Here is a 24,158-nt window from a genome sequence, read left to right as displayed (position 1 = left end):
CACACAACTATACTCTCATAAAGTGATTGTGTTTTTCTACAAATTAAAATTAAACAGCATATCTGTGATGTTTGAAATACGCCTAGGCTATTTGAAAAGTCACATGTTTCAAAATGTGCATCTTCAGGCTGCTATTCCTCCTTTTTTGTATGCTTTTGGTTTTTCTTTATCAAGTCAGTCATGAGGATTATTTGTGGCTTTTTTGTTTTGACACAGTGAATTGAATGTTTTGGTGTTTGCCGAACTCAAGCCAAATGCCAGGTCATGCTGGTACAATGAGGGACGTTTATGCTGCGTTCAAATGTTCCTCGCAATATCCAGCATCCAAGAACCGAAATGCTAAACTTCCAATCATTTTTAATCTTCCTCTTACTTTTTAGGCCTAGCATTGTTTCATTTAAATCTTATGTTTATGCAGTATAGGTCCAACGTTATTAATAACAAATACTAAAGTTGATGAAACCCATACAGTCTACATAACACAAAACCTCTGATTTCTCTGAATTACCATATTTGCATTGTGGTTACATGCAGAGTCAGCTGCTGAAGTCATTGCCTAACCAATTTGATTAGGAGGTTTCCTCCTTTTATTCTCTTAAACAAATAAGCAGATAATTGTTTGGTTACAGCCACACATTTTGTAATCGATCTCATTTATGAATGTAGGGACACCAGCTGTAGGTAAGTTAGTTTAGAGCTTCTGAGGTCAAGTTGAAAAAGAAAGTGTTCACTTTGACAAATTTGTCTCAAACGTACACAGAATCTTAGCTGCCCTTTTCATAGACTGCTCAATGTAAGTCATTATTTAACTGAGAAAAAGATCAAGGATGCACATTTAGATGAAAGAAGATTCATGAAATAAGATTGGAAAACAACACAGATAATTTAGCAACTGAAACAAGGTGAAATGGTGAAATAAAAACAGCTTAAAAATTGTTGAATAAACTTGATAATATTAAATAATTATGACCCCAAAAAACATAGGCTACATGAAACATTTTAAAAGCTTTTATGAAAAAGAAAAGTTTCAACAAAGAATGTATAACTCACACTCCCTTGAGTAAAAAAAACCAAAAGACCCTGCAAAGAATAAACACAAAAGAAGAAAATTGAGCTTTTTTTATGAAGGCTATTGATATCTATATGATACTGTAATATGTCTCAACAGAATCATATTTGTATTATCTATATAAAATAAATTATCAGAACATTTAAAAGCAAAGTGACTACTGCATAGAGTCCACCTATCGCCTCACAGCCTCTCCCAGTTTGATCCAACTCCTCTTCTCAATGCCCTAAATGCAAAAATAGACACAGATGACCTTTCTCATTGTCTTTGGTCCGGCCCAATTTTACAGACATGGGAATCCGTCCGGCATGAAATACAGAAAATGCTTAGAACTGAACTTAAACTCCACACAATCTCCCTTTTCCTTGTCCTTCATATAATGCACATTTCACTGATGTATTGTACATCACAGGAAACTGTTCAGTGAAGAATATATAACTTCATTTGATTTCCTGCAAGGCCCCCCCTCACTCTATGGTTGGTACAAAATAATAATGCAACATATTCCAGGATGTCTTGACGTTTATAAAACACACAAAGACAGCTATTCTTTGTAGAGGTTTAATATAAAATATGGATTAGGCTATGTGAGATGACAGGACTCAACTATGGTGATAACTTAAATTGTGCTTAATGTTTCCATGGAAAACTGAATGAACACATTTAACAGCTAAGTGATGGATCGAGAAAATACTGAAATTGTCCTTCATAGTTGGTCCCTAATGTGCAACTCTAACTACAATGCTAAATTTCTGAGCTGTCCGTGAACACAGCACCATTGAAGCCCTGAGTGATGATCAGAGGGGAGGGGGGAAGGTTGATGCTCGAGCTTCATCCGTGCAGCAGCAGCAGCAGCAGCAGATCTACTGCAGAGTGCGGAATTCATCTCCACAGCCGAGACCGTGCTTTCTGTTTTCTTCTTTCTTTCTCCTCTGTTGTTGTTGAAACGGAACCGGAGCCAAGCTGGAGCCGGCGGTGCACTGTCCACCCCCGGACCCGCAGCAGTTCCAGTGGAGCGGCACCGAGCGGCAGCCTCCGCCCTGGACCGATGAACTGGCTGAGATGTCCCGGCACATCTACACTCGTCACGGGATAGGAGAGGGGATGCAGAAGCCAGTGTTTCAGGTAGGAACATGAATCACAGATGCTGCTTAATTTCCTCCTTCATCTTTGCTTTTGGACACTTATAGGATCATATAAAACACAAAATAGGACTTCGACCAATGATATTGATTGGAAAAATGCATATTATAGGGGGGGGAGCACTTGGAAATAAAAAAACAACTGATTCGACATAATAAGCCCTGCTTCCCATAGTCACTAAACTCCTCATTCTGCACCCAGTTAAACTGAAGATACATTTTTCATCATTGCTAATGAGCCCCTGAGGTGTCATTAATCAAGCAGAAGCTGTAGGTCCTGCAGTATGCTGAGAATCTGATTTATTCAGAAAGAAATTAAAATGGGCTCTTAATTATTTACCATTATCTGACAGAACTTCACTCATGATGTATGAGCTGATCCAAGTCACTTTGTTTTCCCCAGAGAGGAAAAAGATTGTTTAGCTCTGAAGCAGAATTTGTTTCATATAGGAGGTGATACAGAACAGGGATTACATTTGTTGGCTTACTCTCATGCATCACTTTTTCTACCCCCAGTGTCCTTACATGCATGCAGATAAATCCCCTTGAGCATTGAGATAGATAGATAGATAGATAGATAGATAGATAGATAAATAAACTGGGGCTTTGTTCTGACTGATGACACTATGTGAAAGGTGCAGGGAAACACACACACTAATTGAAAATCTAAAAACAGATACATAAATGTAACGCTGAAACAATCAGTCGATTCATCGATCAGTGCTCTATCTGAAAATAATCATCAGCTGTGCAAATACAGGAAGCTGTTAAAGACCCTGTGAGAATGTTAAAGCGTGGACAGGTGATGCAAATTAGCATTTTGGTATAAACACTAAGAGCAGTGCATCTGGGACTTGTGTACGTTTAAATGTCACATCACTAATGTTACTGTATGTGCATGTCAAATAAACAAATAAATCAATGATAAAAAAAGCTGGGATAAAACTGTTTTGCAGGCTGAATAACTTTTGGGGTTTGGACTTCAATTACTGTTTTTTTTTTCTCACAATTTTCCAGTTTCATAGAAAACAGTGAGCAGATTTATGAATAAAGAAAGACTTGATACATGTATACCCCTAAATGAATGTTATAAAGACATGCACAAACAGCGGTCTAGTCTTGGCTCTGACGATGAAAGCACTGATTTACCTGACCTTAACGAGAGGACGCCACAGACAGTTTAAGAAAAGCCGAGGAGTCATTTATCATGTTTCGCTCCTCTTCTTGGATCTCAGGTGAAGTGTTTCCTCATTGGCTCCTCAAGCACTGAAACAGGTTAACTGCGTATGCAAATGGGTGACATGAGGTGAATCTGTGCGGATTTTGGTAAGGGAGTCAATAACGTCTTTGGATAAATAGGTCATCATAGAGGACAAGCTGGAGAGAACCAGAGTCCTGTCAGCCCCGGGGGCTGAGATGTTGGTTCTAATGGGGTTTCTGGAGGGAAGGTGCCCTTGAGTTTTGTGTGATGTAGACGACTGTGCAGGACGAATATTTGGAGCAGAAACAGCAAATATGGAGCGATACAAAAGAAAAATGAAACAGAGGGTTTTATTTCTTTGTTTGGTCCTCCCCAGGCTAACAGAGGGACTTACTCCAGACGCAGCCGGCTGAAGAGATCTGATGGCAGCACCACCTCCACCAGCTTCATCCTCAGACAGGTAGGACTCCTTTAAACGTAGAGTTCATGAGGCTTCACTACTGCAAATGAAAGATTGTTTTAACATAGTTTAACTCAGCTACACTTTGCACACACACACACCATTCTGTAGCATAAATGATGCTTGTGTTTTGGTCTGGTAAAAAAAGGTTCCTAAATGGATAGTCATTTTTGGACTGGTTTGTTTTAGCAAAGTCCTGCCTACTTTTTTAACTTAAAAAATAATAATTAAAGGAGCCATATGTGATACTGACACCTATTGTTTAAAAATGGTACTGCAGCCCAAATTCAAAACATTGAAGAGAGCTGTCTCCCCCCGCCCCCTCCTGTCGAGTCGATGTGCTCGCTGGTTTCCATGTCGAGGACTCTGAAGCTTCAGTGTTTATCCAGCTCTGCATGGGTCTGTAAACCTTTCTGCGTTCTAACCTCTCTCCATTTTTCAAAAGCATCTCCAATATTGATCCTAGTTTGAGCACGTTTCTGCTCGTGGAGCTTATTAGAAACATGCAGAGGCTTTTTAGGTCGGGTACAATCAATTATCTGAACCAGTTCCCTTGCCCGCTACATCGCTGCAACACCTGCTTGTTAGCCGTTTGCCTGGTCTCTCTTCAGTTGTTCTATCTAATAATGGCAAAATGACTTGTAAATAATTCTATTAAAACACTGTTTATTCTGGGACAGTCTTTATGAGAATTTGTTTTTATGATGCGAGTTACCATGCCAGGATTTAGAATTAGTCTTGAACACAGTTGTGGATTTCTTTTGGTTAACACACTCATGTTTTAATTTCTCTTTCTTTTTTTGGAGCGTTAGTCTGTGCTCTGACACCATCAATCCAGAAAACTGTCCATTCCGAAGCCAATGACAGTTTGAGTCCAATTTCAAAGGAGGAAGTGTGAGTAAGGACTTCGACATCCGACAAACTTTTGGCCTCTGTTCTAGTTAGGAGAGGGAAACGATGACCTTGATTTGTATCCGCCTGGGAATTCATCCCGCTCAGCTGCTCATGAGGCGTCTAACAACCATGTATTATTCATAAGTACAGGATCAGGCACAGGCTGTTTGAATACTCGTACTGCCGCTTCCTGTATAAATGCCACTGTAAAACAAATTCAGATTGGTTTCCTGTAATAAGTCCCTTCTGTAATTCATAATTCAGCTGGGAATCACCTTGCACTTTGACGCCTGGCTAACAAGTTATCAAGGGAGCCGAGGCCATTCAGCAATCCAGGGATAGTTTGTCATCCCTGTCTTTCTTCACCTGACCTCCTCCATCATGTGCTGACGGCCCTCTGAGCAAACGCCATGGCATCGAATAAGGTCCCGTGCACATGACGCACATGACGTTTCAAATCTTAGCATCCAGATGTGATCAATGATAATGTCAAATCGGTGGCTGCAGCATTATCCAACATATGTAGGTCAGTATTCCTATGTGAGATTTTCCTTAGAGAGACTATGCAGACGTCGCAGGTTGTACTTTTTATTTGATCTAAAACCGTAATGCAATAAGACAAATAAGATTTCACCTCAACCAGTTTAGTGTAGAGACAGAGTATTGCATAACACAACGTAAGAGTTAAATATGCTCAGCTGAGGGAAAAACACTTGTACAACAAAATGAAGCTAAGTACTGAAAGACAAACAAAGAACTCTAACCCCTGAAAATACAAGAGGTCACATTGTCCAGCGGATTATTTTAGCAGCTCCTATTTGTTTTCACAAATACACAGAAATCTTTGGGATGATCTGATTTTTTTTTTTTCAACCAGACTTTGCCCGGACTTTTTCCGGCCAGCCTCCTAGTAACATTTCTGTGTTAAGTCATACAAAAGTGCCGTATTGCACATTCTGTTATTGGACGATTGTTGACCACTTTACGTTCTGAGTGCTGAGTTTAAAATAAATGATAAACAATGTGAGCGTTAACAATCCTTGCGTGTGAAGTAGTCCAGGACCAGACGGAGTAGAATTGAGTTGATCTCTCTCAGTGTCCTCTTCTTATCTTGTTTTTTTCTGGAGGGAATTATTCCACTGAATGGCCAGAAGGTTAAATACTTTGATATTGAAAATTCTTTGATTTAATCAAAAAGGTAACTCATCCTTTAACAACGCAGAGATCAGAACCAGGCCTTGCATAATTATGCTTCAACCTGTACAGTTTGTACAGAGTGTTTTTGATCCACCGTGTTCTCTTTGTCTCTGTTTAAGCTTTGTCTTACTACATGTAAGAGCCCTGATGTGTGTTTTTACCTCTGTTGATTATTTGCTATGTTTTGCTCCTTATATGGGTTTTGATATAATTTCCGGTCATTTGCAGTGGGCGTGGCTTTACTTAATTTGTACCTGTGCATTGGTGCGGCAGGAGGCAAGACAAAGAGGGCGGATGGGTTTGAATGTTTTCTGTTGACCGTCATCCTTATTATCATCGTCACTCTTTTGTTAAATAAATCAACAAACATATCTGGACTTTGAATTTTATTTTGATATGAACGAGTCCCAGGTACAGGCTCACTTAGTCTCTGTGCGGAATGTCCAATCTAAGCCACCACAGTACTACCTCTATCCACTTTTTGACTCCTAATCACTCAGATTTTCAGTTTGAGATGCTCATAAAAACCCGTTTGTAGTGCATCCTGACACTTTGCTGCTTTGAGTTTTTCTGTCACTTTCTAGCTGATAAAACTGAAGAGGAGGCATCTTCACAAAATACAAAGTCAATGAAGAGCGATTAATTATTTTCCTCCCTATGGGGTTGTCAGGATGCAATCTGTTTGTTTGTTTTTTTTGTTGTTTTTTTCGATATATTGATGGGCTTTTGTCTTCATTTGATAGGACAGTGGACAGAGTCCTTGGACACTCTTCACTTGAATATCATTTATATTTTCTACATTCTGTATACTTTTATATATTTCTTTTTTAAATCTTATATTTCTACATTTTACTGTATATATGTTCTAATAGTGATTTTTGAGTGTCTATTGAACAGCCTAAGGGAACAGTCGTTACATTTCACTGCACATCTCTATGAGCATGTGACAAACACAAATCTTGAATCTTGAGTAGGAAATTGGGAGAGAGATGGGAATGAGATGCAGGAATGGGTCCACAGGTCGGACTTGAACCCAGGCCGGCTGCTTGTAGGACTGTAGCCTCTGTGTATGTAGCGCGACCTAATCGCTAGGCCATCATCACCCTGGAATCTGTTTTTATAAACATTCTAACTACAGAGCATGGCACTGGATGATTTTGGATTCTTCAAGAATAAAACAGTTCTTTGCATTTGAAAGACTAACGCTCAGTATGTTCAACCTGTTGATACGCCCCTTAAGTATATTCATGCCCACTGCCACGGAGTAATGATGGGGCTCACGGAAAGGAGGAAAAAGAAAATGTGTTCAGGAGATGTTTAATGTATAAAGAAAGAAACACGATAAATGGAGAAGATGAAAAGTAAGGATAAAGAAATGTATAGGCCCACATAATGTCTCTTATCTCACTCCATTCTTCATTCCACACTCACAGATTTCTTTAACACCCCCGCTGTGTCATCACCGGTGTGATCGTCATCAGGTGAGAAAAGGAGCAGTGGGCTCCCTTTTGATTCACTCGCGTATCCATAGTAACAGCTGCTCTTCAACAACATGGGGTCAAGCGCAGAAGGTTGATTAGCAGGAAACCTCCTCCTCCTCCTCCTCCTGCTCCTTTTCAGCACAAAGCACGATTTATATATTTTTTTTACAGGAAATTCTTTCATGAAAGACGACAGAGCTTGAAAGAATTTAACCTCGAAATAAATAACATTATAGTAGATTTCTTCACAATTTTTCTCTGCTTCATGACATTTTGACATCACACTCTTTTACTTCAGATTGTGAACAGGAAATCCTTTCAGCTAAGTGACATGATGTCACATCTTTTTCTTTACTTCTGCTTTGAAATGTTGCATATATGGGTACACAAGGGTTATTCATGCTCATTCAGTTATTAAACTCCTCTTCACTTCATTCCAATGACATGTTACCTCGCTAAAAACATGGCTTCAGTTCTCAAAAATCTCTCTTTAGTACTAAATGTTCAATATTTAATGGAACAGATCAAAATAACAGTTTGGAAAAAAATCACAGAAAGACAGATTTTCTAACAGTCTAATTCTCAGAAGCACAGATAGCGAGCCTCACCAGGACTGTGTGGGTGTGGTTTTTGATTTTTGATTGACGGCCCTGGCAAGAAAAAAAGACACGACCCCACAACTGTCATCAGATTGTGATTCAAATATTGCCAGTCGAATTCACCCACCAAAAATCTGTCAGAAGAGCACACTGAAAAATCAAAGACTGCGATAAAAGAATTGGAAGTGGCCGCCATGATGTCACCCATTGGTGTGTGGACTCTTGTTCTGATGTGGTGACATCCCACTCCTCAAAAACTATAAAGTCACCATGTTGGGAGAACAGCTAAACAATTCATGCCCAAGGCTTATTAATAAGCCTGTTGACAGTAATATAGTTAAAAGCTCAGGCTAGGAAATAACTCTTATCCTTCATAAAATCTAAATGAATGGATGTGTATGTGACTTCTCGGGCTTCTGCAGCGAGCCTCAAGTGGACACTGGAGGAACTGCAGTTCTGTGCACTTCCACATTGGCTTCATTTTTCAACACTGGAGGTTGCTGATTGGCAACTAGTGAAGCAGCCCCCTGCTGGCCATTTGAAAGAATTCAGTTATAATGCAGTTCCACATAGACTTCACTTCTGAAACCAGAAGGCCACAACCCCCTTCCAGTATTCAGTTTAGGCTGACTGGCTTTTGGAGTCAGCCTCAAGTACCTTTTGCTGTACTGCAGTTTTTTTTTGGCACTTTCTCCTAAGCTTTATTTTTCAGCCTGACAGAAACACATAAGTTGGCAAAAAACGGACTGGCCTTGAAGAGGTCTATTCCCGAGAAAAAGGGGTTAGTTAAAAGGTTTGTTTTCAGACTTCAAGTGGAGTTTTCTGTTAGCAAATTCCATGCAGACTGACTTTACAAGTATTAGGGTTAAGTGAGGATGAGAGAGTAAACTTTCCGGGCCAGAGTGTGTGGGATGATTGCACACAGACACCACTTAGGGCAAAAGAGAAGGTCTCAAAGAGAGGGTGGAAAAAAAACAATACAGAGAGAGACATGTTCAAAGACAAAATGTCAGCGTTTCTTCCAGTCAATTTTGAAAGGGAAAAGGACAGACTGTATTGGAGAAGAGTTGGTTGATCAGTATGAGTCACAGCATGACGTGCCAATATCTCTGGATCTGTGACAGAAAGGTGCTGGTAGAGAGCTGATTCTCCCAGATGGTGCAACGAATATCTACATGCACCGTTTGCATGGACAGATGTTTGTGATGCGTGGTGGGTTTTGCGGATGCCTGAACAGTTTCCAAGTCAAACTCTGAGCAATCAAAACAAGAGAAAAAAAAACTGACAGATGTTTGCTCTCAGGAATAATCCAGAGCAGCAGCATCAACACCAAACAGAGGACCTTTTCACTGTTATCATATGTTATATTCACATAGCCAGCTAACTATGGCACTTTTAGAGCTTTTAATGTTTGTGACGGCTCTCTTATATATCCTGTTTCTGTGTTCTTTGAAATTAACTTCAACAAAATTCAATACTGTTGTAGGCAAAGAGCGAGACCCAGACTCCAGGGGAAGAGTTTTCTGTTTTCATGGTTGATATTCCAGTGTCGGCCTGGAGCGATTAATCCCTAGTTGATATTTTTAATCCTCCTGACTCACACATGGACAAGTGCTTTAAAGTGTGTCCTCAGACACTGTGCAAACATTTCTAATAGATTGCAGTTTGAAATAACAGTCGGTGGAGGTGATGGGAAATGAGCCACTTAAAGAAGAGAAGAGGAAGACAGCATGTGCATACAAACAATGTGGACTCGACCCAAAATCCAGTGTAATGTAACAAGAAGAAATCATTGTGTACCGAAGCTGAGTCACACGGGAAGACTGGGCAAGACTTGAGTGGAGACTATGAAAACATGAAAACTGAGAGATGAGACTTTAATGAAGTGATATAATCAGTTTAAAACGTTCACGTCTTTGTGTTAAATAAGTACAATATTATGTTTTATTTGTTGTTGGACCCAAAAGCAACAACAATCTAGAAGATAGATGAGTTATTCTCCTTCAAACTTTCATTTAGCTTCCAAACATGAATTATAAATCAATGTTTTCCATCATTTAAGGAGGGAAACTGTGGACTAAGATTGTAAAAAAAAATGTTTGATACATTGGTCACTTTTGATACCATGGGTTTTAAAATAATAACAATCTCTGTTTATTGAATGATTTAAATGATCGGTGGTATAGACAGGCTACAGAAGCTTTTAGAAGAAACAAAAACATCAGTCTTATTTTTGACTCAAAGAGAAGGAGAGCACTGCCTCAATTTGCACAAATATGTTGGCAACCTTCTAAACGATGCTAACATATTTGTGCAGTATACACAACATCCTAGACCTTACATAGAAGATAAAACCTTATATATTTTTGTTAAACCTGCAAAAATACTTTACACACAGAATGTCCTGGTGAGTAACCCTCTTCATTTGCAATGCAAATGTTGTACAGTAATGAGTTCTGCAAGGACTGTTTCAAAGGTTTTAATGGTCTTCTCAGCAGAGGCCTGAAAATGAATGCTAAGTTATGGCAGAATTGCAGCTCTGAACAAAAGACCTCATCTCTGCCCTTTTTTTTTTTTTAAATGTCTGGGATGAATTCTCTGCCCACATTCACATTTTAGGTGAGCTTCATTCCCTGCTGTCTGAAATGCAAAGTATGAATGTAAGAGCTGCACATTTTAATGTTGCTCCATATCGGGGATGGCACAGCTTTTTATTTTACAGCTTTCTCCAAGAAATTAAATTTCACGACTAAGTCACAATGCATTACACAAACATGTCCCTTTAACCTCAATTTCAGCCTGCAAAGTGATAAGAGCTTCTTCACGCTGATAATCCCTCCTATATAGGCCACATGGCTCAACTCAGCAGACTTTCATTTGTGAATGACTTCATGTGGCCCGGTCACCACTCGCTTTGCTCACACTGACACGAAGCGCTCGTCTGCGAGCAACTTTTGAATCGGTATGCATCCCCCAGGAGACCCCCGTCGAAGGTGAACAGGACACTTTTAAGGAAACGACAAATATCAGCTGCCACGCTGCTCAGGTGGTTTTAGCTTTCAACGCCCTCCCATTTCTTTCCTCCTCTTTTTTTATGATCAGTGTTTCACCTGTCTAAAAGTTTCAACAGTACAAACCACTGGAAGTTAATGAAATAACAGGAGAATATAAACCAAACTCTGAATATAAACTGGACTACAAACAAAACAAAGAAAAGGACCAAGCCTCCAAGAAGAGAGCTCAATGCAGAAGTGTATAAATACGTCATTATCTTTTGTTGACCAGTAGAGGGCCCTCTGTTTGAAACAACAAGTCTGATTGTTTATTTATTTATTTATTTATTTATTTATTTATTTATTTATTTATTTATTTATTTTAACCTTTATTTGACCAGGTTCGTCCCATTGAGATGAAGAATCTCTTTTAAGGGAGACCTGGCCGAGACAGTCAAAAACACGGAGTTACAGACAGAGACACAAAGTACAATTTACAAAACAATACATTTAGCACTAAAAGAGAACCATCTTTGAGTCAAATCTGGGAGTCAGGTAGTTCAAGCAGTCAAGATCATAGCATCGACATCCTGTAGAACCTTCTTCCAAGTCTTTCAGTTTTGATCCGAAACTCGAAAGAGATTAATTTATAAGGGACATAAAACAGAGAGAAAAAAACTAAATCTGGCAGACTGCCTTACCCCTATTTTGATATCAACTCAAAATTTGTATTCATCAATGACAAGCATGTCTTTGGACTGATGGAAGAAACCAGAGTACATGGAGGGAACCCACATATACACTGAGAGGCCATGCAAACTTCACTCAGAGAGACACGCGCCAAAGCCGACAGCGAAAAAACCTCATTCATGAAAATGTTGTTTAAACTTGTGCAAAGTTATTTTTGTCCCCTCAAAATGAAATAAAAATACATTGAACACATAGACACGGTCAAACAAAAACACACTCACCTGCACCTTTTTTTTTTTTATCTCTTATCTTAAACAATTTAATCTGTGAGTAACGTTATGCATCTGTAGTCTTTGGGCACTTTTAGTTGCATGTAAAATTGCTGCTGTGTTGAGTTGAGTTGAGGTACTTTGTCTGAAAAGGCTTCTCCTTGATCTTCTGTGGCTCACTTTGCTTTCATAGTGGAGATCTGTGTGAGCGCTGCAGTGGTCCACAGACACAGACACTAAAGCTCGTTGATGCTTCACAGCTGTTCTCCCATTACAAAATCTGAAAGACGATTCTGAATCCAGACAGTGTTCCTCTGAGAGGTGTTTGTTTAGACGAAGAGCGATGAAGAGGCACGAGCTGATAAGAGCGGCAGGTTCATCTGCTGTTACACAGTTTGCCAGGAGAGGGCGCCGCTGCTCTACTGTGTGCAAAGAAGACGCTTCAAACAACCTGCTCTGCAGTTTCACTCACTGAAAAAGATGTACAGGTGGTGCAGTTTATTAATGAATCCATTTTTATTATTTAAGGCACAATCCGTGTTTTTAATTGTATTGTGCTCATAGAAGTAGCATGGCTAAAGATGTTGCTACGTGACTTGAGAGGGAACGTTCTCTCGTTTTTGTATATTTCTAATTAACAGCTTTGATTAGAATATTTCACTCGATAAAGTCATTTGTTTCTCTTCACGTTTAAGTTGCCAGTAAGTCTTTAAAAAAATGAAGGTTTTTATTGTTTTTCATCTCCAAATCTTTTCTGCTTTAAGATACATTTTTAATGTGATTAAATCTCTAAAGTCACTTAATGAGCCTTACTGGAAGTATGGCTTAAATAATAAGAAATATCAGGGAACAACTCACTGAGTGTCAGAATAAAAAAAAAAAAACATTTTGCTGATATTCAAAGACTTTCCTCAATTTTTCTGTGAATATTTTCAACAAGGAACTTCCTCAGGAAAGATGTCAAACATCAAACTTAAAATGATTTCTCTTCGTCACTTGACTTTATAAACCATCACTACTCCTGTATAAGAGATTTCTAGATTCTTTTTGTCTTCTCTACCTGTTAACAAAGCTGTGAAGTCTTGAGCTGTCGTTGTGACAGATCAGGGGCTGAGCAGCATCAGGTCTGCCTCCCGTGTCATCACCCCGCTGTTCCCCTTCGCTGGTATTGTAAATGAAATGCCAACCTTCACTCATGGCTGCTAAGGTTCAGCGCAAACACACACTTGCATGCGGAGACAACACAAAGTCTGCTGGTTAACCCCACTCACAGACTGCAGACCTCTCTCTCTCTCCCTCTCTTCCTCGTCCTTATTGAGTATTATTGACTGGAGCCTGGACCAGCCAATCGGCAGGCAGCACCCCACCTCTGTCATCAGCCAGAGCTGGAGGAAGGGATTGGCTTGTGTGATCTGAGCTTGGAAGGCAGATGAAATGCCAGGTCTGCTCTACCTCTGGGGACAACCAGGCTGCCTGATAATGGGAACCAACACTCGCTCGGCTCGGGGGCAATAATATCCAATTCAGCATCAGGAAAACAAAGAGCCACACCTTGATTTTTTTTCCCCCCTCTATCTGCTGCTCTAGTGTGATCTGGCTGCTCTGTGGTCCACCTTCATGTGGAGAAAGAGACTGCTGGTGGGCTCTGACGCTCCCCTGCCCTCCTCCTCCTCCTCCTCATCATCATCATCCATCCTCTCAGGAACAGGTTGATCATTTTGACATTCCTGCCCATTTTTGCGCCAAAGAGCTGCTTTTTTGTCGGATTCTGACTCCTCCATGTACGATAACTTGTACCTACATGGATTTGAAGACTCAGAGGCGGTGAGTGGAAGGGGCGTCTGACACTTGTGAACCATGCTTTTCTTTCCGTGCCGCGGCGGGTTGATCCCATCACAAACACCCACAGAATGCGCTGAGACTTGAGTGGGCTGAGTTGTGCACTCTTCTCGGGGGAGTTGGAAGAGGTTGGGGGAAGGGTGTGCACGCGTTTGTGTGTGTCGGCATGTCTGTATTTGAGCGAGAGTGTGTGTGAAAGGGCTCCTCAATCAGCCAACTGTACAGTTTTCTCACTGACGCTCACAGTTATTGGCTCAGCGGCAGCAGACGTATGTCTTTACCATCTCTCCATATGGTCTTCATTGCATACAGTAAAGCTCTGTTTATAGGCATTAAGGGTGTTCAAATGTGTGTATTGAATTCCAAACAACATCTTTTCCTCCCATGTGGCTTCATTTGTATTTTTTTTATCTGTCTCTACATTCATCACATCCCACCTTTTACATCATCAAGGTGCAGAAAAGACCAGCAGCTATACCTATTGACTGTCACATTTAAGACACGACTGTACGATAAAGAAACATCACATCCTCTTGTCTTTGAGTATAAATTGTCATTGATGCAACACATAGGTGGTACACACACATATAGACCTACACTTTGCCTTTGATGCAAGCGAGGCAAACATTATTATTGATGTGCAGATCAAGCATCCGTGGGATAAAACTGTATCACAGTAGTGGAAAAATGCTTACAAAGGCAATAAATGTAGAAGCTGCTGCTGCTTCTGCTGGGTGGCGGGGCGGAGGGAATCCCACTGAGCGAGAATCTGTCAAGACCTTTCTGTTACTCCATCTGACATCCAGGCTGCCTCCTGGACATTCAAGTTGGAGGGATTTTTTTTATCCACAGTGTCGGCAAGGGCGAGGTGGGTGGGTTAACACATTTTCATCTCACCTGTCTCGTTCTTTCAGGGGTAAATAATAAATGTATATATGTTATATTCATCTTCGTATAAAAGTTTATGTTTTTACAAGAAATGCTCTGCACCTAATGATGATTGTTTAACATATCAGTCCCAAAATATGGGGTTGGTTTTAAATGTCTGGTTTCAGCTATTCGACAAGATCTCAGTTGCTCCTTCCAGGAATTTGACCCCCCCTTTTTTTTAAGCCACAAAAGAATTTGTGAAGGAGGAGAGGAGTCACTTTACTCTTTTAATACTTTGTTGAAATATCAAACTTGTTGAAGAAATTACGAAGACTTGACTCCATACAATAAGAGTCAGTTGACTCAGATGGCTTACGTTGATGAAAGTTTATTCATCAGATGAATACTCATGAGGAGACATGATTCAACATCACACTTCTGTACTCGTGTCTTGCTCAATCACATCTGCCGAACTTCTCCAAAGGCATCGCATATATCCTAAAAGACATTATCATTATCAGGGTCACATTGACCCACCTACACTAAACTGTGACGTCTAAAACACTGGAGCAGACAATAAGTCTACCAAACATCCAGCAGATATCAGGAAGAACAGCTGACACTCTGTAAGCTGTACTTGGTGTTCTAATAACAGCTGAACTCTGTCAGGTCTGACTGATGTTAGAGAACAGTGAATAAACCTCATGACATCTGTACATTATAATCTAAATAACTACAGAAATTCCACCACAAAACTGACGAGTAATTATATCTTGACACTGATGTATGATGATCAGCAGTTTGGAAAAAGTACCGAAGCTTTAAAAAAACAAAAAAACACCAACAGCTACTGTGAGCCACAGAGCGACAGCACTTTCTAAATTGCACAAATTTGACACAGTGCAGGAGTTTGCCTCCATTTTCTTTAGAAATTACCCAAATGCATGGATTTGTATTTTGTTGCCATGGTATCACTAGAGTCATATCGAAGTTAAAACTCTGGTATCATGACAACCCTACCTGTGTGTGCCTGTTTTTCTTAAGTCATTCAATCAATACATTTTTATTTGTATAGCGTCAACTCATAACAAGTGTTATCTCGAGACACTTTACAAAAGAGCAGGTAAAAAGACCTTACTCATTGTTATGTTACATAAAGCAGGTAAAAGACCTTACTTATTGTTATGTTACAAAGAGCAGGTAAAAGATCTTACTCATTGTTATGTTACAAAAGAGCAGGTAAAAGACCTTACTCATTGTTATGTTATATAAAGCAGGTAAAAAGACCTTACTCATTGTTATGTTACATAAAGCAGGTAAAAGACCTTACTCATTGTTATGTTACATAAAGCAGGTAAAAGACCTTACTCATTGTTATGTTACAAAAAGCAGGTAAAAGACCTTACTTATTGTTATGTTACATAAAGCAGGTAAAAAGACCTTACTCATTGTTATGTTACAAAAAGCAGGTAAAAGACCTTACTCATTGTTATGTTACATAAAGCAGGTAAAAGACCTTACTCATTGTTATGTTACATAAAGCAGGTAAAAGACCTTACTCATTGTTATGTTACAAAAAGCAGGTAAAAGACCTTACTTATTGTTATGTTACATAAAGCAGGTAAAAGACCTTACTCATTGTTATGTTACATAAAGCAGGTAAAAGACCTTACTCATTGTTATGTTACAAAAAGCAGGTAAAAGACCTTACTCATTGTTATGTTACATAAAGCAGGTAAAAGACCTTACTCATTGTTATGTTACAAAAAGCAGGTAAAAAGACCTTACTCATTGTTATGTTACATAAAGCAGGTAAAAGACCTTACTTATTGTTATGTTATATAAAGCAGGTAAAAGACCTTACTCATTGTTATGTTACAAAAAGCAGGTAAAAGACCTTACTCATTGTTATGTTACATAAAGCAGGTAAAAAGACCTTACTCATTGTTATATTACATAAAGCAGGTAAAAGACCTTACTTATTGTTATGTTACATAAAGCAGGTAAAAAGACCTTACTCATTGTTATGTTACATAAAGCAGGTAAAAGACCTTACTCATTGTTATGTTACATAAAGCAGGTAAAAGACCTTACTCATTGTTATGTTACATAAAGCAGGTAAAAGACCTTACTTATTGTTATGTTACATAAAGCAGGTAAAAGACCTTACTCATTGTTATGTTACATAAAGCAGGTAAAAGACCTTACTCATTGTTATGTTACATAAAGCAGGTAAAAGACCTTACTCATTGTTATGTTACATAAAGCAGGTAAAAGACCTTACTCATTGTTATGTTACATAAAGCAGGTAAAAGACCTTACTCATTGTTATGTTACATAAAGCAGGTAAAAAGACCTTACTCATTGTTATGTTACATAAAGCAGGTAAAAGACCTTACTCATTGTTATGTTACATAAAGCAGGTAAAAGACCTTACTCATTGTTATGTTACATAAAGCAGGTAAAAGACCTGTACTATGTTTAGACCACTATTGGCAGCACTACAGAGAACTTCTTTCGAGCTCTTACTGTCCTTGTGGTTTGCTATCAGCACTTGTCATTATCTTGTGGATGTCTGGATCTTTTTCGGAAATGAGACTCTGTCTAAGGACTTGTAAGGCAGCAGGAGGGGGAAATAGTGCATCTGTTGCATCCTCGACCTGTAATGACCCCAAGGCTCGTCCGACTCATTTCCAGATGAATGTGTTATAATCTACTGTACTCAGGAAGTTGTTTGGCTCTCTGACCATTGACGGAGTCTCTTTCAGACGGCCATATGTGTATGACGCCCATCTCCTGCTTGGGATTTTTTGTTTTTGTGTGTATAATTGAATCAGTACAGCCATTGTTTGTTAATATCTGCAGTGTTTCTCAGCCTCTTAGAGTTGCACTACAGTGTTGGTCAAGGAAAATCATGCCAATGTGTCTGTAGAGCTTGTTCGCAAAACCAAAAAAGATAGAAGAAAGCTAAAACAATTCCTTGCTCAGGAGCATTTTCAAAAGATCTTTTGCTTCTGTATCATTTTCCCTGCAAATACTTCCACAGTCATCAGGGAAGAACGAGATGGTATCTCGTGCTTTTTCCCATTTTCAGTTCGTCCAATGAATCATTTCAGTAGAATTATTGTAAGTGAGTCTATGATCATACATGTATGATTACCAATGTTCATCTGTTAATAAGTATCAATAATTAGATGGTTAATATTTCAATTTTATTCATTGCTTTGCAGAACAACATTAGCTTTAGCTAACAGGATTAATCAGTAAGTTTAGCATCTTGAATATCTTTTGATCAGGTTGAGTAATTTTGCAAGGAACAACAACAGTCAAAATTTCTGGATTCCAGCTCCTTATGTTGTTGTATTTGAGTTTCTTTATTCTTCTTTGAGGGTAAATTGAATACCTTTGAAATGTGACACATTGACATATTTCACAATTTATAAACCAAAGAAGTAAAACATTATAATAAAGAGGCAAATTGTCAATGAAAATAATTAGAAGTTGCAGTTTTAAGAGCGACTCTCTTACCCAGCTTAGAGGATTAATGCAACCAGCCCACTACAGTTTATGCACATCTGCATGTTGTTTGATGTATGACTCACCTGTAGAGAGGCAATGATGCAAATTACAAATACACCTGATTAGTGATTGTACTTTTGAAGGGATGTGTGAGGGAGAAATCTTTGAGACTTAACTCTATGAATGGATTATGAGACCAATTCCCTTATTTGGTTTTTAGTTTTAGATGGTGGCATGGTTCCACTTCTTCAAGGTGTCCAACCATGTTGGTGTTGGATATAATGAAGAGAGAATGCTTTTAGCATTGTAAGACTTGGTCTGATAGTGGAGGCGGTCAGAGGAGGGAAAAGGATGGCGATGGGACTCCACACCGAGCTCTGGCGTCTGTACAGATAAAGCTTGAGTGTGGCACGATGGACTCAAGAACTGGCCACTTGACACTCATAGATAACAACCAAACAAACAACTCATTGTCTGTGTGTGTGTGTGTGTGTGTGTGTGTGTGTGTGTGTGTGGGTAGACACAGGAGACAGACAGAGAAGAGGTGGAGAGCTTTGTTGGCAGAATTGTTGCTTGTGTCCGTTCACATGATAGTAAACATTTTGGATCTCTGGCTCACACTCTGAATGCTTTATGTCCTTAACAGAAAAATTAGCCAAATGACATCTTCAGTTTCATTCATTGCCAAACAGTTTAAGGAATTTAGGGTGGCAAATTAACTACCAAATAATCTTTGTCATGGTTTCAAAAACACCAATAAAATCAAATGAAGTCTTGTCCAAGTACAGGAATGCATCTTACTTGAGTACTTTACTAACATGTTAACTGCAAACTACATGAGCATTGAGTTGAACATGCAGTTATCTGTTTAGTAAATGTCAGATAGCAGCACTTAGTTTAATTTGGCAGCCAATAAGGAATACAAGACAAACTTTATGCTGACCTCCTCAAATATTTATGTACCAAATTTGGGTCAAATGCTTTCGGATGTAGGAGTTTGTGCCAACGCGAGTGGAGGGGGATTGGAGGTGTGCCGCTGGAGGTGAGGCTTCAGAGGAGGTGTCTCCAAACAGCAGTTTGTTTTGGTCTAGTGCTGGTGCTCAAGGACGGCATCTACTGGATCAAAAAGTCTATTTTCTTCCTTTAAGTTTCACTTTAGTTGACTGACATGGTCTTACCAAATTGACAAATGCAAATAAGACTGGAACCTCTCGATTCATTTTGGATTTTCTTGGACATAAATCGTTAGAAAATCAAACCATTCTTGATATAAAAATTTCAGCCCTGTTTCCAAAAGAGTTGGGAAAATCTCAAATGTAAATGAAAACATTTTAATTTTAAACATGTTGTTTCAATATATTGCAGGTCATCACATTCTGTTTTTATTTACATCTTAATTTTGTCCCCTACTTTTTTGGAAACTGGGTTTTAGTTTCTTTGGTAAATCCTTCAGGGTTCAGGTAGGCGGGGATAAAAGGGAGTGAAATGGAGTTTAGATTTGCTGACACACTCTTGACATTGACTCATTGGTTTTCGGGGGGATACGAGGCTTTTATAGGGTGGAAGAGGTTGAAGAGCTCGTTCGGCACAGGTGGTACAATTTACAAAAGAGAGGCGTGGTCCTGTTCCTGAACCTACAGGATCATTCAACATAGCAGACCTGAAGAAGTAGGTTTACGTTTTTCAAAAGCTTAAAGCAACTTTTTCATGAGAATGAAATGACGTGAATTAAAATGAGCACTTATGATACTTTATTATACCACATTGTCCATAAAAATGATTTAGAGCGGCAGACATTTTTCTAGAGTTTGATTTACCAATGAAAAATAATGAACAAAACAATAATAAGTAGAAAAAAGCAAACTCAGATATAGGATGGAGAGGTTATATTCTATCTTTGGTTTCCAGAGACATGGTTCATTATTTTTAATAGTTATACATAAAGCAGGTGTATATTGGCCTTTGGTGGGCTGGTGTTTTTCTATCCTCTCTCTCCAGTCCTGCAGCTATAGATTTCATTTGTAATGAGGCAGTAAATAAGAGTTATTTGTATCAGGGAAAGACTCCCATGGCTCTGAATGGATCATTAGTAGAGGCGCCTGGAAGCCATGGACGAAAGCATCAATCCTGTCTGTCCAGCCTGACAGGTTGATTTCAAAGAGTTACTGCTAAAACAAATCCTCTGATGCACATTTAGCCATTTATTTTCATTAAATTATTGATATGCATTCTTTGTATTCTTTTCAATGATGTTGTACAGAGTCTTACAACAAAACTTTCATATTCTGGACAAAATCCACAGTGTCTGCAAGGGCGAGGTGGGTGGGTTAACACATTTTCATCTCACCTGTCTCGTTCTTTCAGGGGTAAATAATAAATGTATATATGTTATATTCATCTTCGTATAAAAGTTTATGTTTTTACAAGAAATGCTCTGCACCTAATGATGATTGTTTAACATATCAGTCCCAAAATATGGGGTTGGTTTTAAATGTCTGGTTTCAGCTATTCGACAAGATCTCAGTTGCTCCTTCCAGGAATTTGACCCCCCCTTTTTTTTAAGCCACAAAAGAATTTGTGAAGGAGGAGAGGAGTCACTTTACTCTTTTAATACTTTGTTGAAATATCAAACTTGTTGAAGAAATTACGAAGACTTGACTCCATACAATAAGAGTCAGTTGACTCAGATGGCTTACGTTGATGAAAGTTTATTCATCAGTTGAATACTCCTGAGGAGACATGATTCAACATCACACTTCTGTACTCGTGTCTTGCTCAATCACATCTGCCGAACTTCTCCAAAGGCATCGCATATATCCTAAAGACATTATCATTATCAGGGTCACATTGACCCACCTACACTAAACTGTGACGTCAATTACACTTTGGAGTGTTCATATTCTGGACAAAACTAAATCTTCTTCTTTTCCTGTTTAGTTAACAATTCACTTTTGCATTTTGATATAAAGAACTTGATGGAAAATTTGGGAAAAAATGGATAGATGGCTGGATGGACAGATGGTTTGACTGATGGATGGATGGAAGGACGGACGGACGGACGAACGAACGGATGAATGGATGGTTTGTCTGATAGATGGATTGGCAGAAGGAAAGACAGTCAGACAGATGGACGAACTGATTGATGTATGGACAGTTGGAAGGATGGATGGATGGATTGATGATTGAAGGATGGATGGATAGATGTTTGGGCAGATGGATAGATGGATGGATGGATGGATTGAAGGTTGGAAGGATGGATGGATGGATTTATGGATGGATGGATTGAAGGATGGATGGATAGATGGATGGATGATGGATGGATGATAGATGGATGATTGGGCAGATGGATGGATGGATTGAAGGTTGGACGGATGGATGGATGGATTTATGGATGGATGGATTGAAGGATGGATGGATAGATGGATAGATGGATGGATGGATGGATGGATTGATTGAAGGTTGGAAGGATGGATGGATAGATTTATGGATGGATGGATGGATGATTGAAGGTTGGAAGGATGGATGGATGGATTGATGGATGGATGATGGATGGATGGATGGATTGAAGGTTGGAAGGATGGATGGATGGATGGATGGATGATTGAAGGTTGGAAGGATGGATGGATTGATGGATGGATGGATGGATGGATGATTGAAGGTTGGAAGAATGGATGGATGGATTGATGGATGGATGTTTGGGCAGATGGATGGATGGATTGAAGGATGGATGGATGATGGATGGATGTTTGGGCAGATGGATGGATGGATTGAAGGATGGATGGATGGATGGATGGATGGATTGAAGGATGGATGGATGATGGATGGATTGAAGGATGGATGGATGATGGATGGATGGATGGATTGAAGGATGGATGGATGATGGATGGATGATGGATGGATGATAGATGGATGATTGGGCAGATGGATGGATGGATTGAAGGTTGGACGGATGGATGGATGGATTTATGGATGGATGGATTGAAGGATGGATGGATAGATGGATAGATGGATGGATGGATGGATGGATTGATTGAAGGTTGGAAGGATGGATGGATAGATTTATGGATGGATGGATGGATGATTGAAGGTTGGAAGGATGGATGGATGGATTGATGGATGGATGATGGATGGATGGATGGATGGATGGATTGAAGGTTGGAAGGATGGATGGATGGATGGATGGATGATGGATGGATGGATGGATGATTGAAGGTTGGAAGGATGGATGGATTGATGGATGGATGGATGATTGAAGGTTGGAAGAATGGATGGATGGATTGATGGATGGATGTTTGGGCAGATGGATGGATGGATTGAAGGATGGATGGATGATGGATGGATGTTTGGGCAGATGGATGGATGGATTGAAGGATGGATGGATGGATGGATGGATGGATTGAAGGATGGATGGATGATGGATGGATTGAAGGATGGATGGATGATGGATGGATGGATGGATTGAAGGATGGATGGATGATGGATGGATGTTTGGGCAGATGGATGGATGGATTGAAGGATGGATGGATGTAGGGATGGATGGATGGATGGACAGGTAGATAGATAGATAGACAGATGGATGGATGGTTAACCTTAAATGACACTGAAGAATTTGTGGTGTGAGCAGCAGAGAAATCTAAAACATATATCATATATATTAAAGGAATGTTACTGACAGTAGGCTCCTAAAATAATATACTACATTTATGTTGAAGTGCAAATACAGTGATCAAGTTTTGTTGAATTTAAAAGCTACTGACAGTGCATCACTGCTGTTAGTCACCCATATTATCTACTGTTTACAGGCCTCCAGGACACATCTATACAGGGAGACTACTATTCCCCCGTCATAAAGACATTACTGACTTCATCCAGAACAAACAGTACCTCTTTGTCTCTTCACTGTGGCATGTAAACAGCTGATCACAACACAGAATGCAAACACGTGTAGTGCTGTGAAGTGGCCGAGCATGTGAGGTAATTGGTCCAGAAGGTTGTTGGGGGGGGGGGAAAAAGCGCCATCGCAGGAGAAGAAATTGATGAACGGGGCAGAATTTGAAGCAATACATCATGCCTGAGTCCTGATGTCAAGCAGCCCTTTGTAGGCATGTTTCCTGCTCCCATGAGCTTTACGCCTTTATGTGTGTTTGTGTGTGAGTGTGTGTTTGTGTTTGTGTTTGTGGGCTTTCACAGGCATTGTGTGCAGTTTCTATAGCAGCTCCATAGGTTTAGAATTTATAATCCTTTTGACTGTTATTTACCAGGTTAACTTGTTCTTTATAGAGCTTTAATAGTGATTTATTTCATTTTTGGTCTTTGTTTTTTGTTTTTTAAATGTATAAATTCAAACTGGTGAATAGCTATATTGTTCAGCACAAACTGAAATACTCAAATGACTATAGTTTTGTCAGTCAACAGCCAAAAACAGAAGATTTTATAGAAGAAAAATGAAGAAAAAAAACAACAATAACCTGAAAAATCTAATTTCACAACCTGAAACCAACAATGTTAAACATTTCTGCCGGTTAAATGTCTGAACTATTGAACTAACAATCCAAATTGTAAACTATAATAACTTCATTTATTCATTATTTGCTGTTACATTTGAATTATACATAACTATCATGTTCATTGGCAAATTTGCCACATTCTGTTTCTGTGAGAAATCTTCAGATCACAGTTCTTCAGAAAGAGTCGACCGGCTAAATATAGACCCTCGCCTGCTCACCAAATCTCACATTTTCAGCTCTTATGAAATGTCCCGAGGATATGACAGAGGCTCTGTTTTTCCCAGTATATCCGTCTGAATTATACCCTGTCCTCTGTGGTCGGATGCTGTTCGTGGTCTGTGTAGAACAGAGTGTATGGCAGCGACCACAGGGGCAACAGACTGTACCATCATCTGTTAGGTTAACATTTGTGCTGGGGCCTGCATGGT

At 39.4% G+C, this 24,158-nt stretch overlaps 1 protein-coding gene across 2 annotated transcripts in view; it reads left to right on the top strand.

Annotated features, from left to right (window-relative positions):
* Positions 1 to 1,901: 1,901 nt before the first annotated feature.
* The window catches only part of cacnb4a (calcium channel, voltage-dependent, beta 4a subunit), a 48,398-nt gene continuing 26,141 nt past the window's right edge, over positions 1,902 to 24,158 (top strand). Inside the window, exons 1-2 of one of the 2 annotated variants that reach the window (XM_061053094.1) lie at positions 1,902 to 2,194; positions 3,789 to 3,872. In XM_061053094.1, the coding sequence (XP_060909077.1) occupies positions 2,132 to 2,194; positions 3,789 to 3,872 (147 nt within the window). In that variant the 5' untranslated portion in view covers positions 1,902 to 2,131. Of the gene's footprint in view, positions 2,195 to 3,788; positions 3,873 to 13,384; positions 13,820 to 24,158 lie in introns of those variants that run through there. The other variant, XM_061053095.1, reaches the window with a different exon arrangement.

This window comes from Labrus mixtus, chromosome 13 (genome assembly GCF_963584025.1).
Source record: "Labrus mixtus chromosome 13, fLabMix1.1, whole genome shotgun sequence".
Lineage (NCBI taxonomy): Eukaryota > Metazoa > Chordata > Actinopteri > Labriformes > Labridae > Labrus > Labrus mixtus.
Note: the sequence above shows the minus strand (reverse complement) of the source record. Positions and strands in the feature narration are given on the sequence as shown.